This window comes from Neofelis nebulosa, chromosome 3, assembly GCF_028018385.1.
Source record: "Neofelis nebulosa isolate mNeoNeb1 chromosome 3, mNeoNeb1.pri, whole genome shotgun sequence".
NCBI lineage: Eukaryota > Metazoa > Chordata > Mammalia > Carnivora > Felidae > Neofelis > Neofelis nebulosa.
Window position 1 is genome coordinate 44,840,283 of NC_080784.1, and position 24,700 is coordinate 44,864,982.

General features: G+C 36.0%; 1 protein-coding gene across 6 annotated transcripts in view; it reads right to left on the reverse strand.

Moving 5' to 3' along the window:
* The window catches only part of ADAM32 (ADAM metallopeptidase domain 32), a 173,547-nt gene that overhangs the window by 146,729 nt on the left and 2,118 nt on the right, over positions 1-24,700 (reverse strand). For 5 of the 6 annotated variants that reach the window (XR_009259107.1, XR_009259108.1, XM_058720620.1 and 2 more), the window contains exons 2-4: positions 13,564-13,643; positions 4,415-4,476; positions 1,956-2,031 (exon numbers count right to left, since the gene is read on the reverse strand). Coding sequence is in view for 4 of the 6 variants with exons in the window: in XM_058720620.1 (XP_058576603.1) it covers positions 1,956-2,031; positions 4,415-4,476; positions 13,564-13,643 (218 nt within the window). In the remaining 2 variants the exon portion in view is untranslated. Of the gene's footprint in view, positions 1-1,955; positions 2,032-4,414; positions 4,477-13,563; positions 13,644-24,700 lie in introns of those variants that run through there. The other variant, XM_058720621.1, reaches the window with a different exon arrangement.

A 24,700-nucleotide genomic window follows, 5' to 3' on the forward strand; every position in this document is an offset into this window, starting at 1 on the left:
AGGCAGAGAAAGATTAAAGAACTAGAAAAAGATACACCATATCAACACAAACCAAAAGGATGATTCTGGACCTATACTAATACAGGAAATGAAGACTTTAAGGCAAGAAGCATTACTAGTGATAAAGAGGGACATTTCATAATGAAAAGAATTTCAACTGACCAGGAAGATACAAATATTCCAAATCTGTATTCACTTAATACATAGCTTCAAAATACATAAGCCCAAAATTGAAAGAATAATAAAAATAAAGAAATGCATAATCATACTAAAAGATAACATTTGTCAGTAACTGATAAATCAAGCATTCAGAATCTACAGAAGATTTAAACAGCATGTTAGCAACCTAATATAAGTAGAACAAAAACTGTAGAATACACTTTCTTTTTAAAGAGCATGGAACATTTACAAAAATGAAATCAACTTCTGAGCCATGAAGCAAGACAACAAATTTTAAAGAGCTGAAGTCATACAAAGTTTGGTCTCTGACCACAATACAATTAAGCTAGAAATACATCAAACATCATCACAGAGAGGGAAAAAAAAAAAAGGAAGATTACATAATTTCCAAGACACAGTAGATAAATTTTGGTGGAAACCAATGTAAGATTTCTTTTTAAAACACTGCTTTATACTGAAACTAAGGGGAGGAAGAAGGAACAAGAAAAAGAAACTGATGGTCCTATCCAATAAAAGTGAAGTGACATGGTGTCCAAATTCAATCTTTCAACAAATTTTTGTTATGCTAACCATGTGCCAGGCATTTTTCTAGACACTGGGGATACATCAGTGGAAAAAAAAAAAAAAACAGATGAAAATCCCTGCTCTCATGAAAATTATATGCACTGGGGAAACAGAAAATGAAACAAATAGATAAAATTACTATGAAGAAAAATAAAACAGATAAAGTAAGAGAGTACTAAGGTTAAGAGTTCAATTTAAAATAGGGGGTAGTCAGGGACTAATAGAGTAATTTTAAACAAAGGCCTTAAGGAAAGGGAATCTTGAAATCTTGAGAAAGAGAACAATATGGATTAGAGAAAATAGAAAGTACAAAGATCTTGAAAGGAAAACATGTCTGGTATGTTAAAGAACAAGGAGACCAATATAACTGGAACAGAATAAACAAGGTAGACAGTAACAGGAGATGAAGTCAGGCAAAGAGGACCAGATTGTGTAAAAGCTGTAGGATATTGAAATGACTTCAGTTTTCACTTTGTGAACAATAGGAGATCATACCATGGAAGGTTCTGAGCACAAAAACAACATAATGTGTCTAGGCTTTAAATATGATCTGTCTGGTTGCCATGTTGAGAACTAACTGAGGGGATGGGCAAGGTATAGAAACAAGGAGATTATTCAGGAAGTACAGTAATAATCCAAACATTTACTTGGAAAAGAGTGGTATCAGTGGATGGAGACAGAGGAAGAGGGTGGATTCTGGGTAGAATCAATTAAATTTATTGATGGATAGGATGAGGGTTAAAAAAAGTTTTAAAATGTATGATTTTGTGTCCAATAATATTTGTGTTTGCTTCTATTAGTCTTTAATTTATATTCATTTATTCAATAAAATATAAATAAACTAAATAACCAAATGGTGCTTAACTATAGCACCTATGAATAGTGTTCTGTATTAGGAAAACATACATTCAATGTAAAAAAGATTTTAGGGACACCTGGGTGGTTCAGTCAGTTAAGCGTCTGACTCGATTTAGGTTCAGGTCACGATCTCAATGTTTGTGAGTTTGAGCTCAGCATCAGGCTCTGTGCTAATGGCACAGAATTCTCTGTCTCCCTCTCTCTCTCTGCCCCTTCCCTGCTCACTCTCTCTCTCTCTCTCTCTCTAATATAAATAAATAAATAAATAAATAAATAAATAAATAAATAAATAAATTTTTTGAAACATTAAAAAAGATTTTATAAATCTGTAAAATATAGAACTTAAATCTTACCTGAGCATCTGAAGGATGTGAATTCACAAATCCTTGATTATACACATAAACCATAAAATTATGTGCTAAAAAAATCCTGAATTCAAAAAATGAGAGAATATTAAAAGTTATTCTTTCTGAAGCATATAAAGCAGTGCTCAGCAAAGTAAAGTAATACCCCCAGGCCAAATCTGACCTACTCTGTCTTTGTAAATAAAGTCTTATAGGAACACAGCCACACCCATTAATTTATGTATGGTCCATGGCTGCTTTCAAGCTACAACAGCAGAGTTGATACATTTTCATAGAAGTAGTATGATCCTCAAAGCCTGGTATATTTATTATCAGGGCCTTTATAGTAAGTCTGCAAACATGATAAAGGTAGTATTTTCTTTTGACATGTATGTAATTTATAGTCAAAGCAATATGCACTCAAAATAATTTTTCTATTTTAATGAACTCCCTTAAAGAAAATAAGAAGGGACTACAAGATGAGAGAAAAGGCACGGTAAAATTTACAAAGATATGAACTAGATATAGGATTATGAGAATTTTCCATTCTTTCTTTCTTTCTAAATTTTACTACCACACATATATATTACCCACATAATAAAGTAGAAGTCGTATTAATCTAAACATAGATACTAAAACCAGTAGTTCAACATTCTCTGGTATCATTGCCTATACTTATCCTATTTTAGGTATGCTTCCTCACCTCATGGTCACTCTTCAATTCAATGTAACATAAGCAGACCACCCACACTAGCTAGTTGGGAATCCTCTACTAAAAGTGATCTCATATAGGTTACTAATGACCCTCTAGTTGTCAAACCTAAAAGGCAGTTTAAAGTCAAGTAAAAGTAGTCTGACATACACATACTGTTGACCACACTTCCCTTCTTTAAACTATCTACTCTTCAATTCTAATCATACCATTTCCACCTGGCTTCCCAAATATCTTTCTATATACTTTTATGAGTCCCTTTATCTAGATCCTTGCTTCTTCCATGGTATTCAATTCTGGGTTGTTTTTCCTTCTCACCTTTAATATTCACCCCATCTTTACACATTTATCTTGTTCATTTCTGGTGCTTCATTTATATCCACATAAAATAGATGGCTTTGAAATTCATACTCACATTCTAAATTAAATCTAACTGTCAAATGGACACTTCTGGAATATCCCGCAAGCACTTTATATGTAACTTTTCCAAAACTGAGCCCTTATTGCCCATGACTCAGATCTGTTCCCCTTCTCCTTCACTGCCAAACCAAATCTCTACTATCACTATATCCAATGTTAGCTAATATTTTTCCTGCCACCTCAGTATAGCTCAGAAAAAAAAAAAGCCCTACCTCTACAGACATAGCTCTGCTTTTCATTATTTCTCATATAAGTTATTTGCAAGAACTTTCTAATTGTCATTATGCTGTCATAATCATTATGCAAATAACTTCCCAAACAATACACACATGCTCTATCCGTCTCCTAAACTCCAGTTCCTATAATGCTTACCACTGTTTATAGTCCTGATAAGATGTTCAAATGCAATGTGAGTTCTTTTACTTTCCCTCTTATATACCTGAGAAGATCTTTGAGTTGTCATTTATCATATTCTTCCCTTCTGTCTAAAGGAGTAGGTTAATTGTTCTTTGACTCAATGCTATTCTTCAGCATTTTACATAAGGAATCATTTGTTTATACACCTGTCTCTAAGAAACTTCCCTTCAGGCAAAAAAAAACTATGTTTCTTGTTTCTTAAAAAGCATTCATCTGAGCCTCTTTCTTCTTTTTCTGCCAAACATTTTTGAAAAAGTTATTTACACTTACTACTTTACATTTCTCACAATTCATCTCTCCCTCATACTATGTAGTCTAGTTCTATAACCAAAACTTAACTGAAACTATCCTATTGAAGGTCACAAATTAATTCCAAGTCAATTTTTCTCAACTTGTTTTCCATGAAAGAATTAAACCCCACAGAAAGTTATTTCAATTATTTTCTCAACTCCCTAAGGGATGGTACATAAGTAGTACTATTTTCCATAAACTATACACCAGCTTGCACAAGCATATAATCTAATTTCCATATTAAATTCCTTATTCCATATCCCTATTGGTAGGCCTGCCTCCCTCATCAAACTCTAACTGATACAATCAGTTACAGACTTACTTCTTATTGCAATAGCCTGCCCTGATTATATAGGTCCTTCTGGGTCTGCCAACAACATAAGATCATATAAATTAATCTTCAGGAGGTGAGTCCCTATTTTTTTCTGTTCCTCCCCACTATTCACAAAAGACTACTTAAGGCATTAGGAACAAAAATTTAATTAATTCACAGGAGAGCATCTGCTCATCTGAGACAACTAAAAGGTTTAATAACAACTACATTAATTATTTTTAACACTATTTTTATTATAAGTAAATAAATTCATATCTATAAAATGAAATACAAAACTAAAGAACAAAAAATTACCTTTGCTTAAGATGTATAGTGTATAGCTTCTGGTCTATTGTAATAATATATGATATCCATTCCTAGAGAACCCAGAAAACTAAGCTGATCAATGTGACAGAAGCAAAACAAAAATTTTACATCAACGCATTCCTCCAAACAATCCCTAAAATGTCTTAATTAAAATGTCTGTGATAGATATGATTTAAAATCTGCAACAATATATCAAAAATTATAACATATACTTATTATATAATCCATTCTTACTATTTCCACAAAACTAAGTCCAACCTAAGGATTTATATAGGATTAGAAATCTATATTTAACTGAAGTTTAAGGTCTTCTGAAATTAGAGACTATGTGTTATGCTGTAATATCTATTTAGGGGACATCATTGGGATAATAAGGTATCCTGTAACAGTGAAGCTTATTCCATTAGGCACAAAAGATATTTATTTTAACTGTTTTCTTAAAATGTATTGTCTGTTTTCTATTTTTTCCAAATAAAAAATTCTTGAAATTTGGTATTGTTTTTGACTCTATCACTACCATTCCCAAGTTAAAACATAAATAACAAACAGTAAGTTGTAATATCAGTAAGTTGCTGCACCTGAGTGATGAGATTTAATCCAGCCAAAGAGAACATGTAAAAAGCAAGAGTTTGAGCATCACTGAAAAAAAAACAAAAAAAAAGCAAAAAAACAAAAAAAACCTTAAAGCATTTAAAAACCAAAAAGACACAAATATCAGAATATAGAAAAAGATAAGCCTCCCAGGGTCTGTGACTGCCAGCCCTGCCCACCCACAAAAAATTCACAAAGGGCAGCACAGAGAGAGCATGATAGCTTGGGATCACTGTAACCCCAAAGTCAGACTGGGGGTAGACATCTGGTCTGACTGCAGGTCCTGCCCATCAATAAAAGCTTCTCAGGGAACAACACAGGGAGAGTGCTCTGCAGTAGGCTGACTGTAGTTCTGGCAAACATATGCTCTGACTCTATTCAAGTCCAATGCAGTCCCAGACTGGCTCCTTAACAACACAGGGAGCAAACACTGCACACGAATGGCAAAGAGAGCCATTATAGACAACTGGACTAAAGGTAAACACATCTCAACCACAACATTAGGGCACATGCAACACATATAGATAACATTCCTGAAACACCAGTATCTGGTAAATAGGGGACATTATACTTCAGGGCACTACAGGATCTCTTCTTCATAAAGCCACTATTTTCAAGAGTAGAAGACACAGCTGACATTCCTAACACATAGAAACAGACACAGAGAGTTAGACAAAATTAGAAGATAGCAGAACATGTCCCAAATGAAAAAAATAAAATGAAACAAAACAAAACCACAGAAAAAGAGCTAAATGAAATGGAAATGAGCAATATGCATGATAGAGAATTCAGAGTAATGGTCATAAAGACTCTCACTGGATTTAAGAAGATCTGGGACAGAAAATATTAAAAGAACCAATCTGGGATAAAGACCTCAATAACAGAAACTAAAATACACTAAAGGGAATAAATCTTAGACTAGAAGAAGGAGAAGAACAAACCAGTGAGCTGGATGACAAAGTAATGGAAAGCAACTAAACTTAAGAGCAAAAAGTAAAAGAACAATAAAAATGAGAATAGGTTAAGAAATCTCAGCAATACCAATAAATGTAGTAACATGAACATTATAAGAATCCAGAAGGAGGAGAGAGAAAAGAGGGAAGAAAATTTATTCAAAAGAATAATAAATGAAAACTTCACTAATCTGGGGAAGGAAACAAATCCAGATCCAGGAGGCACAGAGTGCCCCCAACAAAATCAACCCAAAGGGGTCCATGCCAAATAATAATTAAAACAGCACAAAGAAATAATAGAGAATTTTAAAAGCAGTAAGAGAAAAGAAAACAGTTATATACAAAACAAACCCCATAAGGCTACCAGCTGATTTATCAGAAGAGACTTTCCAGATCAAAAGGGATTGGCATGATATATTCAAAGTTGAAAGGAAAAAAATTGGCAGCCAAAAATATTCTATCCAGAAAGGATATTCAGAATAGAAGGAGAGATAAAGAGTTTCCCAAATGAACAGATGTTAAAGGAATTAATCACCACTAAAACAGCTTTAAAAGAAATGTTAAAGGAGATACTTTCACTGGAAAAGAAAGACCATAAGTAAGGGTAAGGAAAAGAAAAAAACTCACAGGTACATATAAACATAATAAAAGTAGAAGATCAATCACTTATAAAACCAATAGGTAGATTAAAGCAGTAAATCAGTCAAAAGATTCACAAAATAAAAATATGTAAAGTATGACATCATATACCTAAAATGTGAGGGAAAGGAATGAAAAATCAATGCATTCATAACATGTTCAAACTTAAGTGACCATCAACTTAATACAGAACAGATATAAACACAGGATGTTATATATGAACCTAATGGACAGGACAAATCAAAAACCTGTAATATATATGCAAAAAATAAAGAGAAAGAGATCCAAGCATTTCACTAAAAACAGCCATCAAAAAGAGAAGAGAGTGCAAGAGAAGAACAGAACAGAGAAGAACTACAAAAAAACTATAAAACAAGTAACAAATTACAATAATTACATACCTATCAATAATTATTTTGAAGGGGAAGAGTTAAGATGGTGGAGTAGTAGGGGCACTCTATGCTTGCCTCCTCCTTGTAACATAGCCAAATACATAACAAATAATTCCTAACATCCAAGAAATCGATAGGAAGACTGAGAGAACAAACTGCATATCTCAGAGGGAGAAAAACAGCTACATCATGGAAGGTGGAAGCTGTGGAGAACTGATTAGGGGGAGAAAAGAATTGTGCTGTGGAGGAGAGGGAGCCTTGATCATGAACAAAGGAGAAAGAGAGACAAGACAGAAAAGGAGAGTAAGCAGCAGGCAGGGGACTGTAAAAAAAAAAAACTCTTCTCCAAAGACATTGACTAGGAAAAGGACAAGAGCTGATTATTTCAAGTTTTTACAAGAAGTGGAGCTCAAAGTCTAAAGTTTTAGAAGTCCACACCATCGCTGGGATCATACCTGGTGGCTTGGGGTGCTCCTGTGGGGAAAGAGGACAGAGGCCCAGGAGTGGACAGCATGGTCTGAGGATCCCCTGGGTTGCATAGGAGAAAGAGTTCCACTTCTTGGAGTGCATTTGAGAGACATGGCACTGCCTCTCAAGGGACAAAAGAGAAGGCCACTGAGCAGCCCCATTAACTAGCATACATAGCTGCAGAGGCACCAATTGAAGGCAGCTAACTGGAAGCCAGTTAGCTTTGGCTGTGCTTTACCATAAACTCCTAACCCCGTGTGGTTATGGGACTGCTTTTCCAGGACAAACCAGCACCAGCCACAGTGTGACAAGATCTTCCCCCAGAGGATCAGAGTGGGTCTAGACTGCTGCACAGGATTTCTAAAATTTAGAGTTTTGAAACCCAGCTGAGCACTTGAGATAAAACACAGGAACACTCATCTATCAGGCAGACAGATGGCTCAGAAACAGAAGGGTGAAGGCAGGGTTCTGATAGAATCCCGGGACGCAATATTCAGAATAGAAGGAGAGAGAAAGAGGGGAGATTGTTCGCTCTTCTATGAGGGCTTCCTGAACAGCAGCTGTTAAAAACGGAGTGCAAACTCCTCTCTCCAAGGATGAGAAAACAATATAACATTTCCACCCCACACCACCCCCACATTAGCATGGGCAGACTTCAGTGAGCAACACAGTATCCCAAGTGGAGGCTCAAGCCATTTACACAAAGTCACACCCCACTGTGCCCTGCAGGTGCATCTTTACTAGGGCAAGTGATGCTGAGGACCAGTGCAGTAGGCCACTCCACCAGAAAACCAGCACAAACTCCCCAGCCACACCAATTCCACTGATCATAGAGTGCAGCAAAGCTTCAGCTCTAGGGGAAATAGAATCTAGCCTTTTCTAACAAGCAGTTAAAATATACCTACTTACAATGTGCCACACACTGGACAAGATCCAAACAATCCACACTGCAAGCAAGGAGAAACTCTCCAGAGGACTGATCTGAGAGAAAGGGTAGCCAAATCACAACAGCAGAGTGCACAAAGCATACACCAAAACAACTTCTTGAAGGGCCAGGCCCTGGACAGTATATGACCTCTACTTAATACAGTCATTATTATCAGGAGCAGCAATATAACAGGGTTTCCTAACATACAGTTGACAGAGGTCTAGGCAAAATGCCAAGGAGGCAGAATTTATCCCAAAAGAAAGAACTGGAGGAGGTCATGGCCAGGGATCTAATCAAAACAGATGGAAGTAATATGCTTGAACCAGAATTTAAAACAACAATCATAAGGAGAATAGCTGGGCTTGAGAAAAGCATAGAAGAAACCAGAGAGACCTTTACCACAGAGATAAAAGCCCTAAAAACTAATCAAGCCAAAATAAAAAATTATATAACTGAGATGCAAAACTGACTAGATGTATTGGCAACAAGGATGGAAGAAGCAGAGGAATGAATAAGTGACACAGAAGATAAAATTATGGAAAATAATAAAGCTGAAAGGAAGAGGGAAAGAAAAATATTGGATCATGAATGTAGACTTAGGGAACTCAACAACTTCCTAAGCATAATAACATTCATATAATAGGAGTCTCAGAAGAAGAGAGGGGAAAGGAGGCAGAAGGTTTATTTGAGCAAATTATAACTGAAAACTTCCTTAATTTGGAAAAGGAAACAGACATTGAAATAAAAGAGGCACAGAGAATGCCCATCAAAATCAACAAAAGCCATAGACAACACCAATACATACTGCAGTAAAATTTAGACTATACACAGGAAAGGAAATAATCCTGAAAGCAGCAAGAGAAAAAAATCCTTAACTTACAAGGGAAGACAAATCAAAATCGGGTTCACAGCAGATCTCTCCACAGAAACTTTGCAGGCTAGAAGTGAGTGGCATAATATATTCAATGTGCTGAATGGAAAAAATAAATATGTAGCCAAGAATGCTTTATCCAAAAAGGCTGTCATTCAGAACAGAAAGAAAGATAGAGTTCCCCAGACAAATAAAACCTAAGAGTTCATGACCACTAAACTAGCCCTATAAGAAATATTATAGGGGACTCTTTGAGTGGGAAAGAAATCAAAAGCAACAAAGACTAGAAAGAAACAGAGAACATCAGAAACAACTGTAAAGAAACAACTTAACAGGTAACACAATGGCAATAAATTCATATTTTTCAATAGTCACTCTGAATGTAAGTGGACTAAATGTCTGAATCAAAATATACAGGGTATCAGAATGGATAAACAGGAAAGACCCATCTATATGCTGTCTATAAGAGCATAAATCATTTTAGACCTAAAGAGACTTGCAGATTGAAACTGACAGGATGGAGAACCATCTATCATGCTAATGGATGTCAAAAGAAAGCCAGAGTAAAAATACTTATATCTGACAAAGTAGATTTTAAACCAGGCTGCAACAAGGGATGAAGAAGGGCACTATATCATAATTAAGGGGTCTATCCAACAAGAATATGCAACAACTGTAAACATTTATGCCTCCCAACTTGCATGTATGCAAATATAATAATCAATTAATAGCAAACATAAAGAAATTCACTGAAAATAATACAATAAGAGTAGGGGACTTTAACATGCCACTTACAACAATAGATCATCTAACCAAAACTCAACAAAGAAACAATGACTTTGAATGACACACTGGACCAGATGGACTTAATAGTTATATTCAGAACATATCATTCTAGAGCAGTATACACATTTTTAAAGTGCACATGGAATATTCTCCAGAGTATATCACATACTAGGTCACATATCAGGACTCAACAAGTATAAAAATATTGAGATCATACCATGCATATTTTCAGATGCCAACACTATAAGATCAGCCACAAGAAAAAATTTGGAAAGACCACAAGTATATGGAGTTTAAAGAACATTCTACTAAAGAATGAATGGGCTAACCATGAAATTAAAGAAGAAATTTAAAAATATATGGAACCCAATGAAAATGAAAACATGACAGACCAGAACCACTGGGATGCAAAAGGCGGTCCTACAAGGTAAGTATATTGCAATACAGGCATACCTCAAGAAGCAAGAAATGTCTCAAATACCCAACCTAACCTTACATCTAAAGCAGCTAGAAAAGGAACAGCAAATAAAGACAAAGCCAGTAGAAGATGGGAAATAATAAAGACTAGAGAAATAAACACCATAGAAACAAACAAACAGTAGAACAGATCAACAAAACAAGAACTGGTTCTTTGAAGAATAAAACTGATAAACTTCTAGCCAGATTTATCAAAAAGAAAAGAGAAGTACCCAAATAAATAAAATAATGAATGAAAGAGGAGAGATCACAACAAACACTACAAAAATACAAACAACAATAAAAGAATGTTATGAAAAATTATATGCCAAAAATTGAGCAATCTGGAAGAAATAGACAAATTCCTAGAAACATACAAACTACCAAAATTGAAACCCGAAGAAACAGGAAATTTGAACAGACCCATAACCAGCAAAGAAAATGAATCAGAAATCAAAAATCTCCCAACAAACAAAAGTCCAGGGCCAGATGGCTTCCCAAAGGAATTCTACCAGACATTTAAAGAAGAGTTAATACCTATTCTTCTCAAACTGTTTCAAAAATACAAATGGAAGGAAATCTTCCAAACTCATTCTAGGAGGCTAGCATTACCTCGATTCCAAAACCAGACAAAGAACCTACTAAAAATAAGAATATCAGGCCAATATCCCTGCTGAACATGGATGGAAAAATTCTCACCAAGATACTAGCAAATCGAATTCAACAGTACATTAAAAGAATTATTCACCATGATCAAGTAGGATTTATTCCTGGGCTGCAACGGTGATTCAATTGCAAATTAATCAACATACACCACATAAATAAAAGAAAGGATAAAACCATATGGTCCTCTCAATAGACATATAAAAAGCCTTTGACAAAACACAGCATCCATTCTTGATTTTAAAAAAAAAACCCTCAACAAAGTAGGGATACACAGAACATACCTCAACATCATGAAGGCCATATATGAAAGACCCACAGCTAATATCATCCTCAATGGAGAAAAACAGAACTTTAATTAAATGGTCAGGAATTAGATAAGGATGTCCATTCGCACAATTACTATTTAACATAGTACTGGAAGCCTTGGCCTCAGCAATCAGACAACAAAAAGAAATAAAAGGCATCCAAATTGGCAAGGAAAAAAGTCAAACTTTCACTATTTGCAGAGAATGTGATACTCTATGTAGAAAATCCAAAACAAAAACACCAAAAAATTGCTAGACCTAATACATGAATTCAGCAAAGTCTCAGGATATAAAATCAATGTACAGAAATTGGTTGCATTTCTATACACCAATAATGAAGCAGCAGAAAGAGAAATCAAGGAATCGATCCCATTTACAACTGCACCAAAAAACAATTAGGTACCTATAGAATGTATACAACCAAGAGTAAAACCTAATGTAAGCTATGGGTTTTGGATGACAATGATGATCAATATAGGATCATCAGTTATAAGAAATGTACCACTCTGGGGCGCCTGGGTGGCTCAGTTGGTTGAGCGGCCGACTTCGGCTCAGGTCACGATCTCGCGGTCTGTGAGTTCAAGCCCCGTGTCAGGCTCTATGCTGACAGCGCAGAGCCTGGAGCCTGTTTCAGATTCTGTGTCTCCCTCTCTCTCTCTGACCCTCCCCCATTCATGCTCTGTCTCTCTCTGTCTCAAAAATAAATAAACATTAAAAAAAAATTTTTTTAAACTGACATCAAAATGCATCATCAGATTAAAAAAAAAAAGGACTAGAATGACCATATTAAACAGTAATTTCACTACTGGGTAATTACCAAAAGACTATAAAAACACAAATATGACAAGATATATGCACCCCTATGCATATTATTATTATTATTATTGCAGCATTATTTAATATAGAATGAACCCAAGGGCCCATCAATAGATGAATGGATAAAGAAGATGTAATATGTATACACAACAGAACATTACTCAGCCATAAACAAGGAATGAAATCTTGCCATTTGCAACAACATGAATAGATCTAGAAAGTATAAAGCTAAGTGAAGTCAGTCAGTTAGAGAAAGTCAAAGAAAGAATAGAATAGAATAGAATAGAATAGAATAGAATAGAATAGAATACCCCAAATTCAAAAAGATGTATGTACCCTATTTACTGTAGCACTTTACAATAGCCAAGATATGGAAGCAATTTAAGTGTGCTTTGATAAATGAACAGGTAAAGAAAATGTGGTATACACACACACACACACATACACACACAATGGAATATTACACAACAATAAATAAGGATGAAATCTTGCTTTTTGTAAAAACATGATGGACCTTGAGGGCATTATGCTAAGTGAAATAAATCAGACTGAGAAAGACAAAGATCATATGATTTCACTCATATGAGGAATCTAAAAAACAAAACAAATGAATAAACAAATAAAAAGGAGAATCAGACCTGCAAAAACAAAGAACTACCTCTGATGGTTGCCAGAGGGAAGGGGGTTGAAGGGATGGACAAAATGCCTGAAGGGGAACGGAAGATACAGGCTTTTGTTTATATGGAATGAGTAAGTCATGAAAATAAAAGGTACAGCACAGAGAATACAGTCAATGATATTATAATAGTGTTGTATGGTGAAAGATGATAGTTACACTTGTGATCATAGCATAATGTATAGAGATGTTGAATCGCTATGTTGTATACCTGAAACTAATGTAACATGTGTCAACTATACTTAAAATCAAAAAATTTTTAAAAGAGATTCTCTTAACCATTTTGGTGAAAATTATTCTCTTCATCTGAATCATGTAAATATTACTCAGATAAGACCCTAATTCTTCTACATTATTTTCTTTATTAGAACTTTTAAAATTTTTACCATAAGGAAATGACAAATGTTAGACAAAACAGAAGATTCCCATCTATATATTTGCTTTCACTATCAAACTTAAAATTCCATATAAGTACTATTATAAGTAGTAATAGTGTATACTTAGATTCATTCTATAATGGGGTTGATACATTTAATTGCTATAAATAAGAATTTAAAAAATCATATAATATTGTGAAAAATATCTCTTACATTTTCTAGTTCCAAATTATCACTTGTATTTTCTTGGATTTTCTCTGGAACTATAATTTGTAAAAATGGATTTTGAGAACCTGAAGAAAGAAAAAAGATAGTTAATAATTGTGTCTTATACCTGACTATTTGTTCAGGTTCTTTTGTAGAATTCACTAAAATGCACATATGAGTCATCCTTATGTACTCCTATAAAAATCTTGAAAATGCTTAATTTAAAAACAGAGTAGTTATAAAAGATTAAAAAAAAAAAAGGACTAGGGGGTGGAGACAGGGCATAGTTAAACTTAGGCAAAATTTGCTATTACTGGAGAAAACAAACAAACAGACCAAAAAAAAAGGTCAAAGATATACTTCAAGCAAACTTTCCTTAAATAAAAGATTTGAAACAATACACTGAAAAGTACACAGAATTCAGGAATAACTGATAACAATTAAAATTGAGAAATATTCTACTAAAGTTATTGGGTGTCTAAGATAAAGAAAGAATCCTAGGGGTGCCTGGGTGGCGCAGTCGGTTAAGCGTCCGACTTCAGCCAGGTCACGATCTCGCGGTCCGTGAGTTCGAGCCCCGCGTCAGGCTCTGGGCTGATGGCTCGGAGCCTGGAGCCTGTTTCCGATTCTGTGTCTCCCTCTCTCTCTGCCCCTCCCCCGTTCATGCTCTGTCTCTCTCTGTCCCAAAAAATAAATAAAAAATGTTGAAAAAAAAAAAAAAAAAAAAAAAAGAAAGGATCCTATTGGCCTATGAACAAAAAGAAAAACAAAATCATATTGGGCATAAGGGAGAAAACCAGGCTGGCTTGACAATTTTTATAACAGTATTCAAAATTTAAAAACTGAAGAACAATGTCTTTATTTTTTTTAAGTGTTTATTTAAATTCCAGTTAGTTATCACACATGGCAATATTAGTTTCAGGTGTACAAAGAGTGATTCAACACTTCCATACAACACCCTATGCTCATCACAAGTGTACTCCTTGATCCTTATTACCTATTTAACCCATGCCCTCACCCACCACCCCTCCTGTAACCATTAGTTTGTTCTCTATGACTAACAGTCTGTTTCTTGGACTTTTCCCCTTTTATTTTATTTTCCCCTTTGCTCATTTGTTTTGTTTCTGAAATTCCACATAGGAGTGAAATCACATGGTATTCATTTTTCTCTTACCGTGGTAAATCACATGGTATTCATCTTTCTATTCTCAGCATATTACTCTCTAACTCTATCCATGTCATTGCTAATGGCAAGATTTCATACTTTTTTAATGTCTGAGTAATATTCCATTGTATATATACATACTACTTCTTTTTTCTTCTCAGATATAGGATTAGGGTTAGGGTTTATGGCCAGTGTTAGGGTCAGGCTTAAGGTTAGGGCCAGGGTGAGGGCATGTTCCTGGTATCCTGCTGTTTAGAGAACTCTCCAGAGGGCTCAATTTGGAGTTAGGGCTTTGGGGTTAGTGTTAGGGTTAGGATGAGGATGAGGATTAAGGTTTAGGGTTAGGGGTTGGGGATTAAGTTGGAGTTAGGGGTTAGGGTTAGGGTGTTGGGGGCTAGCAGGTTTATATTAACTAGAGAAGATGTTACTTGAACTGATGGTTTATACTCAGTGTAGTTTCAATAAGATATACACAAGGCTCTTCCCATATGCTTCTAACATATGTTTACAAACACTTATATCTTAATGAAAAAGGTGTCACTTGAAACATGCCATAGAATAGGTCTATTCCTACATGCTTTTACAGATGCATTTACAAACACATATAAATCAATGAAAAAGATGTTACTTGAACAATGGTTTATATACAGTGCATTTTCTTTTTTAAATTTTTTTTTCAACGTTTTTTATTTATTTTTGGGACAGAGAGAGACAGAGCATGAACGGGGGAGGGGCAGAGAGAGAGGGAGACACAGAATCGGAAACAGGCTCCAGGCTCCGAGCCATCAGCCCAGAGCCTGACGCGGGGCTCGAACTCACGGACCGCGAGATCGTGACCTGGCTGAAGTCGGACGCTTAACCGACTGCGCCACCCAGGCGCCCCTATACAGTGCATTTTCAATGAGGTAAGCATACGACTACTCCCATATGCTTTTATGTGTATGTTAGAAACTTTAATGAAATATGATGATACTTGAAAACTGAATCTACAGAGTGTGGTTTCACAGTGTTAGGCATACGACTATTCCCATATGCTTCTATGCATATGTGAGAAACTATAATGAAATATGATGATACTTGAAAAGACTGATTATACACAGTGTGGTTTCACAGCATTAAGCATATGGCTATTCCCATATGCTTCTACACATATGAAGAACTATGTTTTTAGAAAATCTTCAGGAAAAAGTGTAGACCCTTGTATTTCATCCCCAACAAAACTGTTATTCAAATATAGAGGCAAAAGACAGGTATTTATAAGCAAAACTCAAGGAAAATAGCTCACCTCCACCTGTCACCAAAGGCAGAGAAACTTCTTCCAACAAAGGTACCAACAGAGTTAAAGGTTAGTTGTGGATATTAAACAAACTTAAATACAGAATAAGGCTAATAAAACTGTGGAAGTCTTAGTTATCCAATAGGGTACAAATGTTATTAAACCATGATGATATAGACATAACATATATAATAATGTCAGGCAGTGTAGCAGAAGAGGAATACCATAAGTGCATCCTGATTTCCTTACATTTATTGCAATGTGGCCCCCCAAAAATGTGACTTAAAGTTTAAAATCAAGTTATAGAAGTAGAAACATACTGTTTAATGGTATAACAGTGTATAATAACTAAGATTTAAAATAACCACAGTCATGTAATAAAGGGGAGAGCCAAAAGTGGGAAGAAGTAGTAAGATATTAATTTTTCTAATTACTTACAGTGAGGAATCACTATTACTGCCTAAATAAAAATTTTAATCTATTATGTAAAACATTATAAATATTCCAAATTAAGAGAAGAGAAAACATACACAAAGGCACCTACAAAATAAACCAAAAGCCAGATTTTTACAATGAAATACTTTACCAAAACAAAAGTATGAAATCAGAAAAGTATGACAAGATCAAGATCTCAGAAGTTGTAAGATCAAAAATCTCAGTTTTATCAATAAATGTAAATAGGATAAAGCAACCAACTAAAGAAAATCTTCAGACTGGATCCACAAAATCAAAACCCAACTACTCAGACCTTCTATGGAATATTAAACACTTGCTCTAAGCTAATACTTATTTTTGAGGACCTAAAATATAACTGGTTCACTTCAGGAAAAGACATATGCTTATAAGAGGACTGGTGATACATGAAATTTAGGTTCAAATCTGTGAGTTTACTCGTGGGACTACACATTTATCCTATCATAATCTGACCAATTACAGAAGAGTATGTGGAAATAGATATAATCAATATCTTATGTAATCACCATCTTGCCTTCCTGACCCATAGAATGAGAACTATCATGGTAGGAAGTCTGTGAATATCATAATGCACCATCACCAAAACATTAAACCAAAAGTTTTTCTAAATCCAGAAGGTAGTCCAACCCTGAAAAGAATTGAAATACACAAGAGCAGTGATTCCTATTATTTTCCTATTTTGTTTGTTTGATCTGTGCAGATTATAAGCAATAGAGAAAGACAAAGAATTGTCTTAAGTTTAATCAGGTGATATAACAAATATTGTTTATAGTAAAAAATATTGTTCCAAATATAGTCTCTTTACTGAAGCAAAGCAACACAGGCATTTGCACCTGCAAGTAACCCCTGATAGAAAAAGGTGTTTTCTCTCTCCCAATAAGCAGAAACTTTCCAGGAGCAAGTCTGCTTAACAGTGAGAACAATGTACTTTCACCATCCATACTGCCTCAGGTTCTTGAATCATTTCTAGTTCTACTTCTTCCTAGACTCTAACATCTCACTATCTTTGGTAAGGGGAATAATAATTCCTGTCAAAGATGTCCATACTCTAATCCCCAGAACCTGTGAATATGTTAGATTACAAAGCAAAGTATATTAAGGTTGCCAATAAACTGACCTTAAAATAGGGAATTTATCCTGGATTATCCATGTGGTATTAATTTAATCACAATGGTCCTTAAAAGAAGATGAATGGGGGTAGAAGAGAAAACCAGAGAGATGGTAGTGTGAAAATAACTCAGCCCAATATTCCTAGCTTTGAAGATGCAAGGTAGAGGGCCTAGCCAAATAATGCAAACAGCCATTAGAATCTGGAAAAGGCAAAAGGAAGCAGACTACTATAGCCTATAGAAGAAACACAGCACTTTCAACTCCCTGATTTTAGCCCAACGAGACCCATCTTTACAAAATTGTAAGATAATAAATTTGTATTATTTAAGCCACTAAATTTGTGGTAAACTGTTACAGCAACAATAAAAAATTAATACATCATCTAAGAGACAATTATTCTAGAATTCTGGAATGAAATTGGACCACCATCTCAAACTATATACAAATATAAACGATACATACAAATATAATCTGAAACCATTAAACTCCTTATAAGAAAAAATAGGCAGTAAGCTCTTTGACATGGGTCTTAGTAATACTTTTTTGGATCAGTCTCCTTGTACAAGGGCAAAAAATCCCAAAAATAAATAAATGGGATTACATCGAACTACAAAAAATTTTATGCAACAAAGGAAATCATCAATGAAATTAAAAGGCAACCTACTGAATGAAAGTAGATATTTGCAAATCATACATCTGATAAGGGGTTAATATTCAAAATATATAAAGAACTTACACAAGTTAATATCTAAAAAACAAACAAACAAACAAGCAACACAATTAAGAAACAGGCAAAGGGGCACCTGGGTGGCTCAGTTGTTAAGCATCCGACTTCAGCTCAGGTCATGATCTCACAGTTCATGTGTTCGAACCCCACATCAGGCTCTCTGCTGACAGCTCAGAGCCTGGAGTCTGTTTCAGATTCAGTGTCTCCCTCTCTCTCTGCTCCTCTCTCTCCCCCACTCATGCTCTTTCTCTCTCAAATAAACATTTTTTTTAATTTACAAAAAAAAAGAAAAGAAAAGAAATGGACAGAGAATTTAAATATACATTACTCCAAGGAAGACATACAGATGGCAAACAGGCCCATGAAAAGATGTTCAACATCATTAATCGTCAGGGAAATGCAAATCAAAACTACAATGAGATATCAATTCACATGTGTCAGACTGATTATCAAGAAGACAAAAAATAGTATTCTTAAAAAAAATAAAATTTGAACAGATTGGAATTTGGATGATCTAAGAAATTTTTGTTAATTTTTAAGGTGTGATCATGATACTATGAGATTATATTTCAAAAGTATATTTTTTGTCAATTAGCAATACATACTGAAATATTTAGAGATGAAATGATATGTCTATAACTTGTTCCAAATAATATGAGAACAGAAAAGCAGAGGAACATAAAAAGAATTGGCTAGGAATTTATAATTGTTGAAGCTGGGTTTTTTATACTCTTCTACTTCTGCATTTATTTGAAATTTCCATAATTAAAAATAAAATAATAACAGTAGAGGCCAAATAGTAAAGTATCCTCAAAGTGTTATTGGAAAAATAACTGTCAGTCTGAAATTCCATATCAAGCTAAATTGCCATTCAAGAGTGAGGGAGATATAAGGATATTTTCAAGTGAACAGACATTTTGTCACTCAAAATTTTTATGAAAAATCTAAGAAAGGAAGAAGTGCTAGAAACAAGGTAAGCAAAGAAAGCAGTAAACAGTGGATAAATCTAAGCAAACCTGACTGAGGAAACAAATAGTAATAGAGATAATGACTAGGAAAATAATAAAAGTGGCACTAAATACTAAATAATAATAATATGTAAGAAGATGAGAGTGGTGTCTGACAACTTTCTATTCTCATTGTTGGAGGAGTTAAAATGGCAGAAAAGTACAGCTGTATTGAGGTCAGAATACTTGGAACACCCAGGAAATCTATCCGTGGAGTTACAGAAAAATCTCCACAGGTGGAGGGAGATAGCTTGGCAGGACTGAGCTGTGTGTATGTGAATTGGGGGACATAAAACAGAGTGGGCACAGAGGGGAGGGATCCCCTTCTATGGAGAGACAAAAGGGAAAAAGAAGGTGTGGACTGTGGTATTGTGTTAGGACAAGAGAAAAACCTCTGCAGATCAGGACTGGTGAACAAGAAATACGAAGAGTGCCACTCTCTGCTTTGCAAACAGCCATAGGAGCTGAAGATCAAAGTTTTCAAAAGCACTCCTTTCTCCAAACTGGAAGACATGTGCACACTTCCTGTGGGGAGGGAGGCCGGCCTGGGGAGCAGTAGTGACCTCCGGGGCACACTGGGAGAGAACAGTCCCCTCCCTTGAGTACTGTGGGAAGAGGGAATATTGCCCCCCAAGGAAAAACGACCCTGCAGGCGTCTACCTTATCAGCAGGGCTGAGTGGCAAGCCCTCAGAGTGGCTTGCCCCTGAGTGGCATGCCCACTCCTTTAAGACCTCAGGTTTTGAATCCCAGCCAAGCACCCCAGAATGCACTGGAGAACTGTGGGGCAGGACAAACCAGCCACTAGTGCTACTCTGTGAGAGCTGGCTGAACAGCGTGGTTTGAGACACAGGGTCTGGGCAGAGACTGGATGTCGCCATTTTTCCTCTCCCTCACCAACATGGTGAGGCTTCGGGGAAGGGGACAGCTGCCCCCAGTGGAGGCTTGGGCCTGCTTACACCAAACCCCGCCCCTCCATGCCTGGTAACTGCCTATCTATTGGAGTGAGACCAACACTGATCAAACCAGACAGCCTCTTCTCCAGACCAGCACAGCCACTGGTCCCAGGTACCAACAGACAACTGTACTGCAGTTTTGTATGTTAATCTGTCGCTCTTTTCTCTCTCTCTCTCTCTCTCTCTCTCTCTCTCTTTACTTTTCTTTCCTTCTCCTCTCTTTTCTTTTTCTTCCTACCCTCTTCTTTTTTTTCCTTTGGAATCAGGCTCATAGTTTCTGATTTGATTTTTGGCCAGAAAATCTGCTTTGTCTGTTTAATCAGGCATTTTTACTCTATTCTTTTTACACCTTTTCTATAGCTCCTTCTTCTTTATTTTCCTTTCTCTCTTTCTTGATTAAGTCTTATAGTTTCTTTGATTCTCTGTGTGGTCTTTTTTTTCACCCCTTTCATTTTTCTCTTACTATGGGATCAGGTCCCCTGCCCTTTCCTTTTTTCCAGGATTACTTCAATGAGCAAATCAAAGCACACCTGGTGGAAGGTTTAAACAATCCACCACTATGAGTAAGGAAAAGCTTTGTAAAGACAGATCAGTGGGATAGAGCAGCCAAATATGCAACAGCAGAGCGCATGCAACATACTCCAAAAATACTGCCTGAAGTGCCAGGCCCTGGAGAGTGTTTGGCCCCTTTTTAATACAGTAGTTTTCACAGGTTCAGAACACATAAAAAGCTATTAAAACATATAAAAGAAACCTAGCCAAAATTATGAAACAGAAGAATTCTCCTCAAAAGAAATTCCAGGAGGAAAGGACAGCCCGAGAGTTGCTCAAAACAGACATAAACAATATATCAGAACAAGAATTTAGAATAACGGTCATTAGACTAATATCTGGGCTTGAAAAAAGCACATAAGACAGCAATCTATTGCTACAGAGATCAAAGATGCAAGAAATAGTTCACGATGAATTAAGAAATGCTATAAATGAGATGCAAAATAAACTAGATGCAGTGACAGCGAGGATGGAAGAAGCAGAGGAGAGAAGGGGTGAAATAGAAAATAAAATTATGGAAAATGATCTGAAAAAAGAGGGAAAGGAAATTACTAGACCAGGTGGGGAGAAATAGAGACCTAAGTGATTCAATGAAATGAAATAATATCCATATCATAGGAGTTCCAGAAGAAGAAGAGAGAGACAGGGAAAGAAGGTTTATTTGAACAAATTATAGCTGAGAACTTCCCTAATCTGGGGAAGGAAATAGGCATCCAAGTCCAGGAGGCACAGACAGCTCCCTTCAAAATCGACAGAAACAGGTCAACAGCATGACATATCATAATGAAACTGGCAAAATACAAAAGTAAAGAGAGAATTCTGAAAGCAGCTGGGGACAAATGGCCTTAACCAACAAGGGTAGACAGATAAGTGTAGTAGTAGAACTGTCCACTAAAACTTGGCAGGCCAGGGGCGCCTGGGTGGCTCGGTCGGTTAAGCGTCCAACTTCAGCTCAGGTCATGATCTCACGGTCCATGAGTTCGAGCCCCGCGTCAGGCTCTGTGCTGACAGCTCGGAGCCTGGAGCCTGTTTCGGATTCTGTGTCTCCCTCTCTCTCTGCTCCTCCCCTGTTCATGCTCCGTCTCTCTCTGTCTCAAAAATAAAATAAACGTTAAAAAAAATTTAAAAAAAAAAAATAAAAAAAAAATAAAACTTGGCAGGCCAGAAGGGAGTGGAAGGAAACATTCAATGTGCTGAATAGGAAAAATATACAGCCAAGAATCCTTTATCCAGCAAAGCTATTGTTCAGAATAGAAGGAGAGATAAAGGCTTTCCCAGACAAACAAAAACTAAGGAGTTATGATCACTAAACTAGCCCTGCAGGAGATCCTAAGGGGGCACTCTGAGTAGAAAGCAGCAAAGACTACAAAGGACCAGAGACTTCACCACAAGTATGAAACCTGCAGATAATACAATGACACTAAATCCATATCTTTCAATAATCACTCTGAATGTAAATGTACTAAATGCCCCAGTCAAAAGACATAGGGTATGGGGCACCTGGGTGGCTTAGTCGGTTGGGCATCCAACTTAGGTCATGATCTCATGGTTCATGGGTTTGAGCCCCGCATCAGACTCTGTGCTAACAGCTCAAAGCCTGAAGCCTGCTTTGGATTCTGTGTCTCCCTCTCTCTCTTTCCCTCCCCTGCTCACGCTCTGTCTCTCTCTCTCAAAAATAAATAAACACTAAAAACAAAAAAAGACATAGGGTATCAAAATAGATTTTTAAAAAAAAGACCCATTTATATGCTGCCTACAAGAGACTTATTTTAGACCTAAACACACCTGCAGAGAACCATCTATTGTGCTAATGGATGGCAAAAGAAAGCCAGAGTAGCCATACTTATATGAGACAAACTAGATTTTAAAACCAAGATTTTAAAACAAGAGATGAAGAAGGTCATTATATCATAATTAAGGGGTCTATCCATCAAGAAGGGCTAAAAATTATAAATGTTTATGCCCCAAGTGTGAAGCAACCAAATATATATATATATATATATATATATATATATATATATATATATATATATATAAATTAATCACAAACATAAGTAAATGTCTATTGTCATTGTCTTTTTTGGAAAAAGTAACAGTCTTAGTTCGGACTTTTTTACATTAAAATTAGAAATACAGGGGCGCCTGGGTGGCGCAGTCGGTTAAGCGTCCGACTTCAGCCAGGTCACGATCTCGCGGTCCGTGAGTTCGAGCCCCGCGTCAGGCTCTGGGCTGATGGCTCGGAGCCGGGAGCCTGTTTCCGATTCTGTGTCTCCCTCTCTCTCTGCCCCTCCCCCGTTCATGCTCTGTCTCTCTCTGTCCCAAAAATAAATAAAAAACGTTGAAAAAAAAAAATTTTTTAAAATAAAATAAAATAAAATTAGAAATACAAAACACATAAGGCTGGAAATGAGATTTTTTTAAATGGTATCAAATAAAAAGCATGATATATAGAAAGTATAAAATATCATAAACAGACTTAAATACAAATATCCTTCCTGGACAGCTGTATGGCTTTTTCAGTTTACTATCTGCATCTGGAAGTTTCAGGGCCCAAGGGCTGTTTTAATTCTTAAAAGTAAAAATATTTTTTAATCTAAGTTTGAGGTTCCTTTGCTAATATACTACGCTCAAAACCTTAGTAGTTTCTCATCTAGTTGCTTTCTGTATAAGTAACACACATACAAAACTTTTTAAAGTCATAATTTTCGGGGCGCCTGGGTGGCTCAGTCAGTTAAGCGTCCAACTGCAGCTCAGGTCACAATCTCACAATCCGGGAGTTCGAGCCCCGCGTCGGGCTCTGGGCTGATGGCTCAGAGCCTGGAGCCTGCTTCCGATTCTGTGTCTCCCTCTCTCTCTGTCTCAAAAATAAATAAACGTTAAAAAAAAATTTTTTTTTAAGTCATAATTTTCAAATCTGCTTTATTTCTTTGCCTTTTATATTCTGGATACTTGGCCCCTTTCAGACAAATGATTTGCAAATACTTTCCCTCATTCTATAATTTCTTTGCCTAACTCCTATTTCTCCCTCCCTCCCCTCTCATCTCTCTCTCTTTCTCTCTTTCAACTAAATGATGGCAACCTTGACTCTATCTGGAAAAATATATGTCCATACCCTTAATTAGAGTTCTTCCCTGAGTAATTTTCTCTATGTGGGAGTTTTTACTGACACTCTGGTGCTCAAACCTTTCTAAATTCCATTTCTTACCATTTGGAATCTGGAATCAGTTTTTTAAATCCTGAAAGACCTTGAATTTCTGGATTTATTCCCTATCATTTCTTTTTACAAACTGGCCAATTGTTTCCTGAGATTATATCCTTCTCTTAACACTTTGCCAAACTTGGGTAATGAAACTGACCTCCAACTGCAAAAAAACAACATACCGTTATCTAACTTCGGTAAAACGCAGTCATACAGTTTACTATAACTTTATGAAATATACTATGAAACATTTTGTAACTTCCTAACATAGATCTCCATTTTTCCAGTTAGTTTAAATTTTTTGTCATCTACTATCCATTACCCATCATTCACTACCCAGAAGCTCAAAGACATCTATTTTACGTTTATTATGGCAGCACACCACTTCAAAGTTCCAATCTCTATATTGGTCAACTTAGCCTGACCAGGCTATGGAATGGTAATAAATAAAACATTGAAATGTTAACACAATAAAAGCTTATTTGTTTTTCATGTAAAGTTTGGTAAGGGTCACCAGGAGCTCTCATTAAAGTAGTGACTCAGAGATCCAGGCTCTCTCCAACTGGTGACACCATAAACTCAGCTCATGGCTTCTCAGGCTACTGTGGCATCAGAAAAGAGAGATGGAAGGATATCAACTCTTAATTGCCTTGATCCAAAAATTACTCACCTCATTTCT